The sequence below is a fragment of the Haliotis rubra genome, unplaced genomic scaffold (genome assembly GCF_003918875.1).
Source record: "Haliotis rubra isolate DU_JTF1 unplaced genomic scaffold, ASM391887v1 Scf326, whole genome shotgun sequence".
Taxonomy (NCBI): Eukaryota; Metazoa; Mollusca; class Gastropoda; order Lepetellida; family Haliotidae; genus Haliotis; species Haliotis rubra.
The window spans coordinates 524,775-543,263 of NW_025766998.1; the positions used below are offsets into that span (position 1 = coordinate 524,775).

General features: G+C 37.1%; 1 protein-coding gene across 1 annotated transcript in view; it reads right to left on the bottom strand.

The window, feature by feature from the left end:
• The window catches only part of LOC124283981 (fatty acyl-CoA reductase 1-like), a 41,524-nt gene extending 23,059 nt beyond the window's left edge, over positions 1–18,465 (bottom strand). The window contains 2 exon segments of the mRNA XM_046720032.1: positions 11,970–12,246; positions 18,310–18,465. Of these exon segments, the coding sequence (XP_046575988.1) occupies positions 11,970–12,239 (270 nt within the window). The 5' untranslated portion in view covers positions 12,240–12,246; positions 18,310–18,465.
• Positions 18,466–18,489: the final 24 nt, after the last annotated feature.

Consider the following 18,489-nt stretch of genomic DNA (forward strand, 5'->3'; position numbering starts at 1 on the left):
TTCAGTGCATGTATTTACCTGATTTACATCAGTATTTCAGAGCATATATTTACCTGATTTACATCAGTATTTCAGTGCATGTATTTACCTGATTTACATCAGTATTTCAGTGCATGTATTTACCTGATTTACATCAGTATTTCAGTGCATGTATTTACCTGATTTACATCAGTATTTCAGTGCATGTATTTACCTGATTTACATCAGTATTTCAGAGCATGTATTTACCTGATTTACATCAGCATGTATTTACCTGATTTACATCAGTACTTCAGAGCATGTATTTACCTGATTTACATCAGTATTTCAGAGCATGTATTTACCTGATTTACATCAGTACTTCAGAGCATGTATTTACCTGATTTACATCAGTATTTCAGAGCATGTATTTACCTGATTTACATCAGTATTTCAGTGCATGTATTTACCTGATTTACATCAGTATTTCAGAGCATGTATTTACCTGATTTACATCAGTATTTCAGAGCATGTATTTACCTGATTTACATCAGTATTTCAGAGCATGTATTTACCTGATTTACATCAGTATTTCAGAGCATGTATTTACCTGATTTACATCAGTAATTCAGAGCATGTATTTACCTGATTTACATCAGTATTTCAGTGCATGTATTTACCTGATTTACATCAGTAATTCAGTGCATGTATTTACCTGATTTACATCAGTATTTCAGAGCATGTATTTACCTGATTTACATCAGCATGTATTTACCTGATTTACATCAGTACTTCAGAGCATGTATTTACCTGATTTACATCAGTATTTCAGAGCATGTATTTACCTGATTTACATCAGTACTTCAGAGCATGTATTTACCTGATTTACATCAGTACTTCAGTGCATGTATTTACCTGATTTACATCAGTAATTCAGTGCATGTATTTACCTGATTTACATCAGTATTTCAGAGCATGTATTTACCTGATTTACATCCTGATTTACCTGATTTACATCAGTACTTCAGCATGTATTTACCTGATTTACATCAGTATTTCAGAGCATGTATTTACCTGATTTTTACAGTGCATGTATTTACCTGATTTACATCAGTATTTCAGTGCATGTATTTACCTGATTTACATCAGTATTTCAGTGCATGTATTTACCTGATTTACATCAGTAATTCAGTGCATGTATTTACCTGATTTACATCAGTATTTCAGAGCATGTATTTACCTGATTTACATCAGTACTTCAGCATGTATTTACCTGATTTACATCAGTATTTCAGGCATGTATTTACCTGATTTACATCAGTAATTCAGAGCATGTATTTACCTGATTTACATCAGTATTTCAGAGCATGTATTTACCTGATTTACATCAGTAATTCAGTGCATGTATTTACCTGATTTTATCATCATTTCAGAGCATTTACCTGATTTACATCAGCATGTATTTACCTGATTTACATCAGTACTTCAGTGCATGTATTTACCTGATTTACATCAGTATTTCAGAGCATGTATTTACCTGATTTACATCAGTAATTCAGAGCATGTATTTACCTGATTTACATCAGTATTTCAGTGCATGTATTTACCTGATTTACATCAGTAATTCAGTGCATGTATTTACCTGATTTACATCAGTATTTGCATGTATTTACCTGATTTACATCAGTATTTCAGTGCATGTATTTACCTGATTTACATCAGCATGTATTTACCTGATTTACATCAGTACTTCAGAGCATGTATTTACCTGATTTACATCAGTATTCAGAGCAGAGCATGTATTTACATGTATTTGATTTACATCAGTAATTCAGAGCATGTATTTACCTGATTTACATCAGTATTTCAGTGCATGTATTTACCTGATTTACATCAGTATTTCAGTGCATGTATTTACCTGATTTACATCAGTATTTCAGAGCATGTATTTACCTGATTTACATCAGTACTTCAGTGCATGTATTTACCTGATTTACATCAGCATGTATTTACCTGATTTACATCAGTACTTCAGTGCATGTATTTACCTGATTTACATCAGTACTTCAGTGCATGTATTTACCTGATTTACATCAGCATGTATTTACCTGATTTACATCAGTACTTCAGTGCATGTATTTACCTGATTTACATCAGTACTTCAGTGCATGTATTTACCTGATTTACATCAGTACTTCAGTGCATGTATTTACCTGATTTACATCAGTAATTCAGTGCATGTATTTACCTGATTTACATCAGTACTTCAGTGCATGTATTTACCTGATTTACATCAGTACTTCAGTGCATGTATTTACCTGATTTACATCAGTATTTCAGAGCATGTATTTACCTGATTTACATCAGTACTTCAGTGCATGTATTTACCTGATTTACATCAGTAATTCAGTGCATGTATTTACCTGATTTACATCAGTATTTCAGTATTTACAGAGCATGTATTTACCTGATTTACATCAGTACTTCAGAGCATGTATTTACCTGATTTACATCAGTATTTCAGAGCATGTATTTACCTGATTTACATCAGTATTTCAGAGCATGTATTCACCTGATTTACATCAGTAATTCAGAGCATGTATTTTGCTCATTTATTGCATGTATTCAATCTAAGTGAAAACTTACACAAGCAGCTATTCCATTTTCCGAAATAAACCAATAGCTCTCAGGACATTGCTGTGTTCCACAAACAACATCTATTAACAATGACATGAATGGTAAAGAAAATCAATTTGGGAACATTTTTCAAGGAAGAACATCACCACTTTGAGCAGAGTAGAGAAAGTGACACAATGTGGGGGATAATCAATGCTCATCTGCTGTCCTGATATGCTAGGTCACCATCACTTTCTGTGCATCTACAATCAGGAGGCTTATCAAGTCAAAGGTTCATAGATAGTAGGGTTAACCCTAACTGGCACACTGTACTAGCTGCACCACACACAGTGGGACAGTAACTGAAATAGCTGAACTGCAACTGGGGTTGGATTGCAATGAAACAATCCATTTTAAAATGAGTAAAGATACAAATTATGAAGACATTTAAGAAAGACCCATAACCAAATCTCTCTCTCCTTCCCTCCCTCATGGGCACATGGTATTGGAATACACCCGGCGTAAAACCATACTCACACAATGTGTGTGTGTGTGTGTGTGTGTGTGTGTGTGTGTGTGTGTGTGTGTGTGTGTGTGTGTGTGTGTGTGTGTGTGTGTGTGTGTGTGTGTGTGTGTGTGTGTGTGTGAGTGAGTGAGCACGTGTGGGTACATGCATCTTTCTCTGCTTGCTCTAGTCAAGTCTTAGCGTGAATCTGAATCCAAGCCAGTTTTATTCCAATAATGCTAAACACCAGGCAGGGTACCAACAAGCCAACAAGCACCTTCTTCTAACTACGGTAAGGCAGTCAGGGAAGTGGGGCGGTGGGGTAGTCTAGTGGTTAAAGCGTTGGCTCGTCACGCCGAAGACCCGGGTTCGAATCCCCACATGGGTACAATGAGTGAAGCCCATTTCTGGTGTCCCCCGCCATGATATTGCTGGAATATTGCTAAAAGCGGCGTAAAACCAAACTCAGTCAGTCAGTCAGTCAGTCAGGGAAGTGAATATTTCAGCTCAGCTACCTACACTGACAACAGTTTAACAACAGGGGCCTTGTCAGCTTACAAGATCAGGTGTTTTTAAGAACTGCTGCTTCCCTGTTAGTGATAGTGAGGAGATTTCCCAAACCTGTTCGTGTGACCAGAGTTTACATGAGAGACTTCACTGGCACATTGTCAAACCCTTGGAGATATGTCACTATGGTCGACATTCTGACAGGATTCATGTCACGTCCACCTGTACAGAGAGTGTCAACAGGTACACTAATAACATTCAACAAATACATTCAACAAAAGCATGTTCCATGCTGTCAAAAACATGAATATAAAAAAGAAAAGCTACAGATCTTAAAAGACTGAGAAATTTCAGGACTTATAAGCACCTGCCTGAAAATATTTTTCCCACAAAACATTGACAAACTTCTAAATGAACAATCGGATCAGGTTTGAAATTTGATTGTATAAAGTTTTCTGACTCATATTTTGTTTTATCAATAACTAATTGAGACAACTGAAACTATCAATTGTTAAAAACACGAATATTATCGACATGACGATTGTAGTTTCTAAATCAAAATCAATTTATTGATTTAGTACAATTTACAGTGCAAACAATTGCAAAACATGGACAGTTCAATTAAAATCTCACAGCTGTGTAGAAGGGGTCCTCAGTTTACATGCCAAAATGAACTTTCATGTTTTATCCCTATGGACCATCATTACCATGAGCATGTAACAAGGAAGTACCATGTCAACAAATCCAAAATTAAATATGCAATTTAATCATGCAATTTCACTATCTGGTTATTAACAGTGATATTATATACCTGGACTTGTGTTTTTATTCAAATTTATTTTATTTAAAAAAAATTTAATATGACATGTTTGTCTGAAGTGATCAGGGGGCACCAACTCCCCATTGTTTCCAACAAGCACAGTCTACTGACGCTGAAGAGGTTGTTGTCAGCATAGGTACTACAGGTGAGTACCCAGGTACATTCTGTACACAGACAAAATACCCAAGCCAAAATCAGAATTTTGACACCTAAAGAAGTGAGTGAGTGAGTTTGGTTTTACGCTGCTTGTAGCAATATTCTAGCAATATCATGGCAGATGACACCAGAAATGGGCTTCACACATTGTACCCACGTGGGGAATCAAACCTGGGCCTTTGGCATGATGAGCAAATGCCTTAATCACTTGGCTACCCAACCGCCCCTACGCCTAAAGAAGATCTTCAGTTGACAGAGAATGGTTGCATTTATCATAAATGCCATGCTCTGAGTCATATGCAGTTTGATTAAAAACACAAGCATGGGTGCTTTGACTTGTCATTTAGTTTCATACAAAATACATATGCCAGCATGAAACAGCTGTAGTAAAGTGCCAGGCATATTATTGTTACAAATATCTTTATTGAATATTGAAAAACAACACAGCAACAATAGAATACATTATTTCAAAAAAAAGAGAGAACATTTTCAAAGTTATTTTCTGGCTGTTCTAACTGAGTTCCAGGTAGACCTGGAGGAAACGTGCACAGCCGGATTGCTATTTCAGACTTAGTTTACAGACAGTAATCTTAATCTCTACATCTAAAGCAAAGCCTAGCAAAAGGAGATTTAATTCAAGAGGTAAATCGTTGTGTCTATACAGTGATGTCTACCTCAAATTACAGATTTTCATTGACAATATTTGCTAATAAGCGTTCACTGATCCCAGAATTTGCTGACAAGAGACAACATAGTTTTCTGTCTGCTCATTATGCTCAAAATATTTTCAAAAATACCGAATCCCCCATCCTCGATAATTCCAGGGTATACATTCCGAGAACCCTCCTAAAGGGTGTACACATTATACATGGGTGTGCAATATTTTCAACAATATATTATACACACCTAGCAGCAGATTTCTGAAACTCACTTATCAGAAGAATTAAGAAAATGGATGCAAATATCAATGTCCTTACACTTGTATGACAAAAACTAATTAAGGTACACCACATTTCAATATTCACAATCACAGCTGACATTGCTCAATAAGCACCTGTCTTGTTTACATATTTGTACAGGATCATAAACAGATGGGATATCAGTTTGTCAACCAGATTGATCATGGTCCAGTTGACTTAGATCAGATTTCATGGAAAGGTATCAGTTCTCAATTCATATTTCAATCTGTTACTACACTGGCACATTACAACACTGTCAATGGAAGGCTTAGAGTGAGCTGGTTGATTTAATATTTGCAGTTTAATCATATCACTGTATTTTAACTCACATATACAGTAGTTATTACCACTCATGCTGTTATATTGATTTTGAAATATTCAATGAAGACTTTTAACTTATAAGTCATCTATATGTAGCAGGGTGTGGAGTCATCCTACAGATGACATCCTTACCATATCAGCTTGCTGACAGGGGTTAACCTCTTTGGTCATGTGGACAAGGCGTCCCACTTTGGATCAGAATGTTCGAATCCCAGCACGGGACTCAAAAATTGTTTGGCCGTTACATATACTACAGAAGATATATTTGTTAACACTAGTTTGAGCTAGCGGGAGAGACAATATTCCAGGTATATGACAGGTCTGTAAATAACAGAGTTAAGACCAGACAATCCAATGATCAACAGCATGAGCATCAATCTACAAAATGGGGATAGGATGAAGTGTCCACCAAGTCAGCATTGTCTACAAGGTGTTGTCATTATTCACACAGTTGAAGTATTGTTGTATACATAACTACCAGTCTCTGTCAAACCTGTTACATGTATTCACCCTAGCAACACATACTGTACATTTCAGTCTTAGTATACACACTGATCAGCTGATCTTACTACATCTTTCAAAACATGGGCATCAAACGGGTGGTTTAAGTCTGTGATAGTCTGTCATACAGACCTTGAAACACATACACCCAATACAGCCCCTGCAAGTCTAGAACATGTGGCAAATCTGGATTACTGTAGTTTCTGAAAAGGAAGAAAGTCTATGGGCTTTTTATTATATTCTTAACATTTTCTTTTCTTTTCTGTAAGATAAGTTCATTTCAGAGACAAGATGTCGGTCTTAGTTGTTGACATCTCTATTCTTATTAATTCAACCCAAATAATGAACAAAACAATGCAGTATTTCTTTCTTTCAAAAAACAATCCAAAAGTGCAAATATATCAGACTACCTATTAGTTTCCAAGATTATACAATTCATGTCAGACCCATTCCTATCAACGTAGGTGTTGTAACATTGTCAGTACCACATACACCTTCATCTGTCATCCCCCATTTTTAATACCGCATATTTCACACAAATTGGCATACACATCAAAGCCAAACTATATTCTGGATAAAAGAAACTCCAATCTGGCATTGTGCCATTGTCGTCTTGACTTCACATCAGGCTGACAACAGCCCTATTATACTGAGAAAGGTGTCTTCCTGATAGCATCACGACAACAATAATAAAGTACATATCTCAACTTCGTTGAAGGTTACAACAAATCTGGTTTTAATTGGGACCAAAGTCGCCTTACTGGGACCTCCATGTAGTCGAGGTTTGGAGTGAGATACAATCGTCCACACTATTGATTGTATTGTACATGAGGGCAACAGCTGGGTGGCGTAGATGTAGCGTGTACAGCGGGTCGCACAGCCACATACATCACACCTACAACAGGTACTTGCAACACCTTGCACATACATCAACACAGAAATAACTTGGTACTGAGTGTGAGTCTGTGCCTTTACAGTTACACATCTGATATAACCTGGATGATTATGATGATTATACAACAGCTGGCAACATCTATATCCTGTAGTCAGCAATATTACAGCTGTGTTATTCACTGCTTTATAGTTAACAACTGACTGAGTTTGGTTTTACGCCGCTTTTAGCAATATTCCAGCAACATCACGGCGGGGGACACCAGAAATGGGCTTCACACATTGTACCCATGTGGGGATTCGAACCCGGGTCTTCAGCATGACGATCCAACGCTTTAACCACTAGGCTACCCTACCTCCCCTTATAGTTAACAAGCTTCTGTCTCATCCTCAGGATCATTACAGTGATAAATCTTACATCACAGTGGTCTTGAAATGATATTCATTGGGTGGGTGGGTGGATGAGTGAGTATTGACAAAGCAGTAACAACATATTTCATAGCCAGCAATACAAACATATCGCTGTGACTTTTAAATGGTATTTAGTGAGTGAGTGAGTATTGACAAAGCAGTAACAACATATTTCATAGCCAGCAATACAAACATATTGCTGTGACTTTTAAATGGTATTTAGTGAGTGAGTATTGACAAAGCAGTAACAACATATTTCATAGCCAGCAATACAAACATATTGCTGTGACTTTTAAATGGTATTTAGTGAGTGAGTGAGTATTGACAAAGCAGTAACAACATATTTCATAGCCAGCAATACAAACATATCGCTGTGACTTTTAAATGGTATTTAGTGAGTGAGTGAGTATTGACAAAGCAGTAACAACATATTTCATAGCCAGCAATACAAACATATCGCTGTGACTTTTAAATGGTATTTAGTGAGTGAGTGAGTATTGACAAAGCAGTAACAACATATTTCATAGCCAGCAATACAAACATATCGCTGTGACTTTTAAATGGTATTTAGTGAGTTCAGTTTTACGCCGCACTCAGCAATATTCCAGCTATATGGCGACGGTCTGTAAATAATCGAGTCTGGACCAGACAATCCAGTGATCAGAAGCATGAGCATCGATCTGCGCAATTGGGAACCGATGACATGTGTCAACCAAGTCAGCAAGCCTGACCACCCGATCCCTTTAGTCGCCTCTTACGACAAACATAGTCGCCCTTTGTGTCAAGCATGGGTTGCTGAAGACCTATTCTACCTCGGATGAGTCAGTGAGTGAGTGTTGACAAAGCAGTAACAACATATTTCATAGCCAGCAACATAACCATCATATCGCTGTGACCTTTAAATGGTATTTAGTGAGTGAGTGAGTGAGTAAGTATGAATGGCATCAGCAGTATCTCACTTTCTAATCAATGTGGCCTTGACGAGAGTGGCATGAAGCACACAAACCAGAGGTCAATAGTGCGAACACCATTACACAACACCTGTGTTATAGTCCCTAACAAGTCAATCCAAGCTGCTACCATGTCAGCTATAAGAATGGTCATGTTAGCAACATCCTCAGTGCTACAAGAGTTGATAACACTCTGTATGACCCCAAACTGAAGGACAAGAATTGATCTTCACTGAGCCACCTGTTGAACACTCTCCACTGTCTCACATCTTCAGCAACATCTGAATATACTCTTTTGTTGAAATACCCACAACCTGACTAGGAACTACATTACTACATGTTTGAAGATATAGATGCTTTATGATTGAACCCTGATGAATCATCCAGTCAATGCTAGATGCACATGGAGTTTACAGTTACCTACATGACCACATCTCCCGCCATGACGGCCACAGGAAGTCCTTCAAGGAGGGGTTTCCCTAAACACTACTCTAACCCAAGTATATTGCTTGTAGGTGTTAAACTACCGCTTGTTACTTGTCCATCTTTCTCTGGAGTAAACAAGTCCCCATAATGACAATAGCCGACTTTGGAGGACCCTTTAGTCTCCAATCTTCTTCCAGCCCCTTGTATAATTTTTATCAAGGACCACCATTAAGGATGTGTGGTATTACCAGTATACCATGATTTTAAATTAAAGATGTCAGTTTCAAAATCAGGCATATTTTCATTTCATTTTTTAAAGATTTACTCAAGTGAGAAGTCAAACTTGCATTATGAAATAACAGAACCACAGTTATCATTGTCGGTATTCTAAGAATACTGCATCTGTTACATAACTGCCATAAAAACTTGTTGCAATAAGAAATATTTCAAAATAGTATTTCCTTTCCAAAACCATGGAGAATATTTAGTCACAGACCAAACTGTTTCGTAATATTAGATTTCACAATCTGATTTAAGAATTTGAATGTAGATATTTGAGCCAATATCTGCATACAATATCCTGATCAAACATTTTGACAAGATGACAAAAAACTCAACAGACAATTTTGAACATCATGCATTTTGACTAAAACTTTGGATCTAAATGTCTACTTGTATCATATATATTAATAAGTATCATTAATTTATACATATACAGGGATTGGGAAAGGCAGGGGCCATGGGCCATTTTGCACATTAGAATAAAAAATGTCCCATTAGAATTTTGACGGTTGCTATTGATACAATGTCAGTGGCCCATTCTAAATTCAGAAAATGGCTAATAATCCTGAAAATGGCCCATTGTCAAAGTTCTCTATCCCAATCCCTGCATATATCTCAAATGCAGAATTAGGTCCCTTGCCACTACAATGCTGCATAACTTGCATTTTTTTCTAAAGCACACACATTTCCCAGCTAAAATACAGTAATACCTCAAAAGCCCACTGATAATGAGTATATATTTCAACCATTGATAAACATACAAATTTAATAGTTGCGTTTAAACCTGTGGTCAATAATCTGGCCTATAGTCAGTCATATGACCCTGGGAAATGTTCCCTGCCAATAAAAATGACTGACACATCAGAGTTAAAACAGGGCTCGATTTAAGAGAGGTTAACGTATTTGCACCAGTTGCAACAGAAGATAAAAACCTAGCTGCACCAGCCAAATTCCAGTTGCAACGTAGTGTGTTAAAACGTCAGAGGTTTCGGTGTACATAAACATATTTCTGTGATGTAGTACCTATGAAACCATAGCAACACAGAGACACAGCTGATCCCTGTTTACAAGAACTGTCATAGCCGAAACGTGTATATGAATAGCAATATTTCAGTGCCATGGCTATTCAAAGGTTAGAAGAAAAATTAGCTGACATATTTATGCTTAATGTTAAGATTTATTGTTGCTTTATTTCTCAAAAAATTGACTTGCACCTTGTGCAAGTTAAGACTCATAACTAGGTTGCACTTTGTAATATTGAGTTGCACCAGTGCAAGTAACAAAGCACTAAATCGAGTTCTGTAGAAGGATCCGAGATCACCTATATCTGTAATCAAGTAGCCTGATAATATGGGTGGGATACAATTGTTATCCCGATACAGTACTACTGTGTTATACTTTCACTATCTCTCCCTTTCTGCAGGTAAATCCCAACCCTACATCATTGGTTTTTATATCCCAGACAGTGGACATGTGGGAATCGTGGAGGAGAAACACATAAGCCTGGTGCACTATGAAGATTCTGCTATATATAGCCTACCTAGAAATACTAGAAAATCTGCATGAACTGGTTCTGGAATAATTTCTGCTATTTTTCACATCTTTCCGTCAGCATAAATTTGTAAAGTGATGTATTGGATGTACTGGGATGTATTGGATGTACTGGGATGTATTGGATGTACTGGGATGTATTGGATGTACTGGGATGTATTGGATGTACTGGGATACAGGAGTTGTAAATCAACGTTTCGTATCAGGAGCCTTGTATCGCAATACAATAATGCACTGCTGTATTGTTACGCTACTAGTATACAGTCACTGACAGGGATATACATCAGGATGCTACTAGTATACAGTCACTGACAAGGATATACATCAGGCTGGCAACATCCTACACCCAACACAATTTCAAACTGGGAGTAGTCTAAAATATCGCTACTTATAATATACTTCCTAGACCTGCATGGTATTAGCAATATACTGCATTATGATTTTCAATTCAAACAACATTTCAGCAATATGTTTTGAGTATTCTGGTATATTGGGTAAAAAATATAGTGCTATATTTACAATAACAATTTGGAAAAATAATAAAAAATAATAATAATATATATATATAACACAACTTAATGACAAAATAATGTTTGTTTGTCGTTTAACACCACACTCAGCAATACTATAGCTGTATGGCAGCAGTCTGTAAATAATCGAGTCTGGACGAGACAATACTGTGATGAACATGAGCATCGATCTCACATGTGTGACAAAATAATGACACTACAGGTTTCAGCTATATCATCTAATTGTTATCTTCAGTGCTATCTTTCAGAAAACATATGGCTGAAACTTACAGTTTGTGTTTTGTCATTACACTGTGATTTTTTCATAAACATACACTGGTGAGCTTTACCGGGTCCGGGTTAGAATACTGATCTTCAGTAACCCATGCTTGTCGTAAGAGGCGACCACCGGGATCGAGTGGTCAGGCTCGTTGACTTGGTTGACAAAGGTCATCGGTTCCCAATTGCGCAGATCGATGCTCATGCTGTTGATCACTGGGTTGTCTGGTCCAGACTCGATTATTTACAGACCGCCGCCATATAGCTGGAATATTGCTGAGTGTGGCGTAAAACTAAACTCACTCGCTCACAAGATAAAAAACTTACTTTCGATTTGACCAGCTCCTCTGTCCTTTGGTGAATGTCTTGCGACTTCTTGGGACGCATCAGAATGTAGATTTTGTCTATTTCTGGACATGACCTCAACAGTTTCTCAATCAACACTTTGCCAACAAAACCAGATGCTCCTGTCACAAATATCTTCCTTCCTTTGTAATAATCAGCAACACACAGTTCTGTGTGGTCGTCCATCTTGATTTCTGTGGAATCGGGGTCAACCAATTCCGTGGCAACATTCGAAGACTGTTGGATGTCCATTTACTCTCTGAAAACAAAAACAACTTTTTCAAGAATTTCAACCCTGCAATCCATTCTAATAATTTGTTTAAATACTTCTGTATTGATAACATTTGTTTTGAAAGGGGAGCTTTTATGAAAACATTAACAACTGGACAGACCGTAAGGGAATTTAGTCATGAGTGTCAAGGTTTCTTGTAAAATTTTCACACTCCTAAAAAAGACAAAATGTCCAGGATAAATCCATAGATTTAAACATGAATACAAAACAAGACACACCCCTCTCATAACTTCAAAGTCTGGTAACACCCATAGGAAAAATCCATTTCAAACTGATTACTATATCTGTCCCCAAGAGTACTAGAATTTGTACCGTACAAATGACACACATATCCACTTTCAAATAGTCATTGCACATTCACAATATTACCATGGTTACTGTCTGTCAAGTTCAGTTTTATCCTGGTTACCATGGTTACTGTCATATACATCAGTGTAATTAAACTGACAGCGATTACAACAGTGTTGATTCTGTCACAACATTAGCACGATGAATGTACATGACAGGAATGCAGTTTCTGTCTGGTATCAAATTTTAATGATTCTGGTAACATTCACCAGCGGAGTTTTATGTGAGAATAGTTTTCGACACTCTAAGTAGAGTCCTAAAGTCGACATTGTCAGTAGAACACCATTCCCATATAACTTATTCAAGCATATGCACATATTCACATATACTAATTATATATTCACAAACGGTTTTGCCTAGTTGTCAGTAACTATGACTCAGCATGGTCTGAATCTCTGATGTGTTAGTCATCTATATTGCCATGTTAGCGAAACAGTCCAAGTATGAAAGGCAAAGGACCCTTGTGAAAACCCTGTTTGTAGAATGCTAGAAATTTAAAAGGCCTCTATATTCAAGTATGAGGGTAGCCTGGTGGTCAAAGTGTTTGCTCACCACACCAAAGCTTGGGTTTGATTCCCGACACAACTGAAGCCCATCCCTGTAGTGCCTTCCTTTGTGACAGTGATGAATATGTCTGAACATGGAGCAAAAACATACTCGCTATTCCAGTTTACTACAATATACATCAAGAACACACCTATTTTTAAAACACTCAAGTGTATCTTTACAAATATTTCTTTGAGAGGCATTTTATAAGTTGGGAAGTTCAATATTGACAAACTTTGCTGATAACGGTACAAAAATCTGTATCGAAATGTCGCACTCATGAAAGAAAAGTTGTTATCCATCAAGTTTGAGAAATCTTTATTTTCATCTCAATGACTGCAGTAGGCGCTGATACAAGCCCCATTCACTCGACTGTCGGGAGAGAAAATTTTGTTTATCTTAGTGACAGCAGTAGGTGGTGGACAAGCCCTATTCCACAGATATCTAAGTGGTGAGGAGATGATCGTAACTCCCATAACTCAACACAGTAATATCACTAACACCATTTGCTGAAAGGGGGCTCTGGACAAGACATGATAAAGTTGGGTTTTACAGGATGCAGAAATGTGCATCCCGTAAGCACTAATGTATAGTATGAACTCAGGAAATATATATATCTATTGCATTCAATAGGATGCCCCAAAATATCTATTTTACCAAATTCTTGACACAAAACCATAATAACTAACATCTTACAGTACAGTACACTATTTCATTGCTATACAGGGCCCTCTGTAACTGTTAGGACTTTTGACATGAGCAAGTGGGGGGTGTCTGGACCCCAAGTCTTGTACCAAACAAATATTCGACTGCTCCCTATTCATGTTTTTTAATCAATCATAACCTACCATTTGTATGATTAATGCAAAATAATCATAATGTAATCACAAGATACCACTTATGGCAATACATCAATAACACATACATCTTGATCAATCAATGAGAATTTAAAACAAACATCCGAGTAACATATTGTCCCCAGAAAAAGCGCTGTATTAGCTTAAATAATGATAATGGAGCAAACGTTTCTTAAAAAATACCAAAACAATTCAATTTATGACTTTCTTATAAATGCATGTTCTGCAGGAGAAGAGAGAGAGTTGTTTTATGGCCTTTAATCCCAATGAAGACCCCAGGTTCACACACTGTATCTATCCATGTGAGGAATCTAACCAGTATTTGTATGACAGTCACGCACATGAACCACAGTCCCAGTAACCATGGTGGGGTAGTGGGGTAGACTAGTGGTTTAAGCGTTCGCTCGTCACGCCGAAGACCCGGGTTCGATTCATCACATGTGTACAATGTGTGAAGCCCATTTCTGGTGTCGTCTGCTGCAATATTGCTGGAATATTGCTAAAAGCGGCATAAACCATACTTACTAACCCAGTAACCATGGTAACATGAAAGTCAAGAAGCACAAACTGATACAAAATCTACTAATACTAGTGTCATGAAACCAATAAAATGAACCAAACATTTGAATTATTGTAAGCATGAACCCAGGACTTCTCGCATGCTAAGCAGGAACCATAACCCTCGACCAACGAGCCCCTTTGTACTCACTCATCAAGTTGACTACATGAATTGTTGAACCAACAAAATGTCCAACACAGCATCACATCTTAGTGACTTAGTGGAAGCTAAAATATTGAACACCCATTTACATGAACAAGCAGACTGTCAAAGTAGTCAATACAACAGACAGCACACACAGAAGACACTTTCCAAAGCATCAAATTTTCAAACGGCCATTCCATGTGTGAGTTGATGGATGTAGGCTGTAGTGTCCTAGCACACCTACTTCACAGAACAAAACTCACATATATCACCGACTGGTAGTGAAATATTAATCTAGTACTATGGAAGAAGATCAAATTTACACAAAGAAACCTAGAGAAGGAATGTGGCATGTTCAAAACATCTGAAATCTGAAAAAAGACACAGCAGTTTTAATCTATGACACAAACCTGAAAGTGGCTGTACTACAGTATCTATCAGCCATGAACCTTTGATACTTCTAACTGACCAGTCTACCAATGTCTTCACATTCAAAGAAACACAATTAACTTAGACTTTATGTATGACTTAACAACCCTGAATAACTGGTCACAATTGACCAAAACAAATTCTATTTGAAAAGTCATACCTGGTGAGAAAGTGTAATCCCAAATAGAACACATGTTACAGGACATCTGGTGTTTTTGAAAATGGAAATCATACCAGCAGCATCCGATACAAGCACAATTTGAATAAAAAACTATGTTAAGATAGTGTAGTGCCTTAAATAGGCCCATGGGGGCTATCTAATTCTATTAACTGTCAAAATGTTTGGTTTAGACTATCGCCTATGTGTGACCATGGTAACCAGTCCCCACCCTATATACCAGTTGCGTCCACTTACGAATAAAACTGGTTATTTTCAACACATTCCTTATTTGTAATATCAGCTGAATATGGAATAATCCAATATGTCACATTAAATAAATATTAAAATATACAAAATAAGTGATGACATAGATCAAAGTTTAAAATATACCTCAATACCAAAATGTGCGGTCTGCAACAGCAGCCCTACAGGGATATTTATCTAAACCTGCTCCAAGACCAATATATCGCACCTACTAGATGACCTACTCTACGGTGTATATTTCCTACTTCAGTAATAATTAATAAGATGAACTGGTCAAGGAGTCATATTCTACTGATAAAAGGACAAGAATGAATGAATGGCTTGTATGCAATGTTCAAATACCTCTGAAAATAACTATAATAAATCCCAATTTTAAACAAAATAACAAATTTCCCACTTTGCCCGCTACATGGAATCCCATAGAAATCCCAGCCCTGATTCAAATATGTGCTGTCCATGAATCCAGTGACCTACAGACCTGATCCTGGTGTGAGAACCAGTGTGAACGTCCTTGTTGCCCACTGCCGAAAGGCTGACCCATACTTTGTACATCAATTTATATCATCACATATGTCAGTGATAAGCCCCAACCGTTTAATCAGCAGGTTATCACTCCACATGCGATAACCATCAAGATAACACACTGAACTCAAACAATAATTGCATCTAACACAAACACTTGATCAAACAAATCACGACATTTATGATCAGGCTATAAAATTCACAAAAAATTACTTGGACTTTAAATGTTCATCAGTCAAAATCTTCCTACCCAGACTAAACATATGGATGCAGTCTTCTAGGGTACTGCGGAGAGCAACAATAGATAATGTTGGAGATATTCATCAAAACAAAATCCATCTGAAGATTGAGTTACAGTACAACCTTGATCCATTTTGACCTTCAATATAGGAGATAATTAAGTTATTAGTTATTAATCTAGTTTGTGTTTTTAATGCTGCATTCAATAATATTTTATGACATCAGCAGCAAATATTGGAATCTGGACTAGGCAAACCAGTGATCAATATTGTGAGCATCATTCAACTGGGGCACAACGACATGCCATCATGATCCAACTCTGATCACATTCATGTATATATTAATTATCTGATAACTAAGCCTAAAATCTACTAATTAAACAAGTTAAGGCTAGTAGACAGCAATTGTATAAGGCACGAACTGGTAGAGTAGAATTTGCTGATGTGAAACACTATATTTACAAAACAAGACATATTATCTCATGAACAGAAGTCAGTTCCAGCATGCATGAACCATAATCAAACAACCAAAACATTGATTACTACCAATTTATCACATCCACACACAGTTTATTCTTACCCCGACTGGCATTAATGGGTACAACAAGGACTGGTCAGTATAATGTGTCTGAGTGAGGTATTCATGCTTCACTGTGGCATGGTATCTCTGTGGGCTAGCACTATAAAACCAGCTTAAGTCTGGGCTAGCACAAGCAGCCGCACATACACATACACACGCATGCACGTCGTCATATGAGCGAAATATTCTCAAGCAACGACGTTAAACCCAATTTCACCTCACCTCACCTCTTACCCCGACTAACAACATTTGTCCACCATGTATTACAGCTGTGACAGGATGTAAGGATTTATCTCAATTCTTATTGCTACAGCAAACCTACAAAAGTAGGCTGGTTTTATGATGATCTGTATACCTATATGTCAACATGATCACATTTGAATGATTCCCATTTAATTCACTATATTAATACCGTCAAGCTGTCAGTACCTTTATTGAATTTATAGATCGAATGAGTTGGTGAATGAAATTGATGATCCAGGTAATGAGAAAGGCAGCACAAAAGTGATGAACAAAGCCACACATCTTCGCTAAAAACTATGCAGGGATCGGTATCGGATGTTTTGCCTTTTCCACAAAAGCAATAACTTCCGAAATATCCAACACACTACCATGTGTTACCATGGTTACAAGTTTTACTATTCGCATTGTTTGTGAAAATAAGTTTGTTTGTGAAAATCACATGTTGTTTACAAATCATCATAATCACTATGATTATGATAACCTTGTACCCAACCCAAAACAATATCCTTGGTCATTTATCACAACCAACAATGTTACTGACAAGAACTGTCTGGAAAAGGGCATTAACATCTTTGTAATAAGATAAAATTTAGGCATGAACTTAATCCATTCTTGAAGACAACCAGTAACAACTAAACTGTTTTAACAATATCCTCAAATTAAATGGTCCTGATATTATGTACACAATGTCTATTGAATCGGACGTGTGAGAACACATGTATATTGATAAAGCGATACAGAAAGGTTTCTCTTTGGAGACCACAATTTATGGAAGAAAACAACGAATAAAAAATGCTACGACACCTGAAATGTATCAAAACACGAGGCACGATTTTTAAGGCGTGGTTTACCATGTTGACTGTTGAAGAGAGGCGCCACAACTCAGATTCTAACATTTCATCATTATTGGCAAGGCTTTCGTTTCATGGCGACATATTTCAGACTACCAATATCACAATGAATGTACTTCTATAACCGCACAGCTGTCATTTATCATAACATTGACGTTAAATACCACAACGTGAAGTAAGATCCTAGATACCAGCCAAACACCCGTCGCCAAAGCAAAATCAAATTTCAGGAAGTGACTGGTCTAACCTAAATTATCAGAATTAGGAAATCAGCTTGAAAATACCAACCTGACGACCGGTCAAAAATCTAGTTTGAAGATCTGAAATTCCGTTGCACCCGTAATCACCTCAATTTACTCATTCGCTTTATAACATTAAGGGCGATTTTGATAAGGCTTGTCACATTCCAGAATTTTGCCGATGCAAATTTGGCTGGTGTCAGAGGTCGGGAGAATCGCAGCATATATT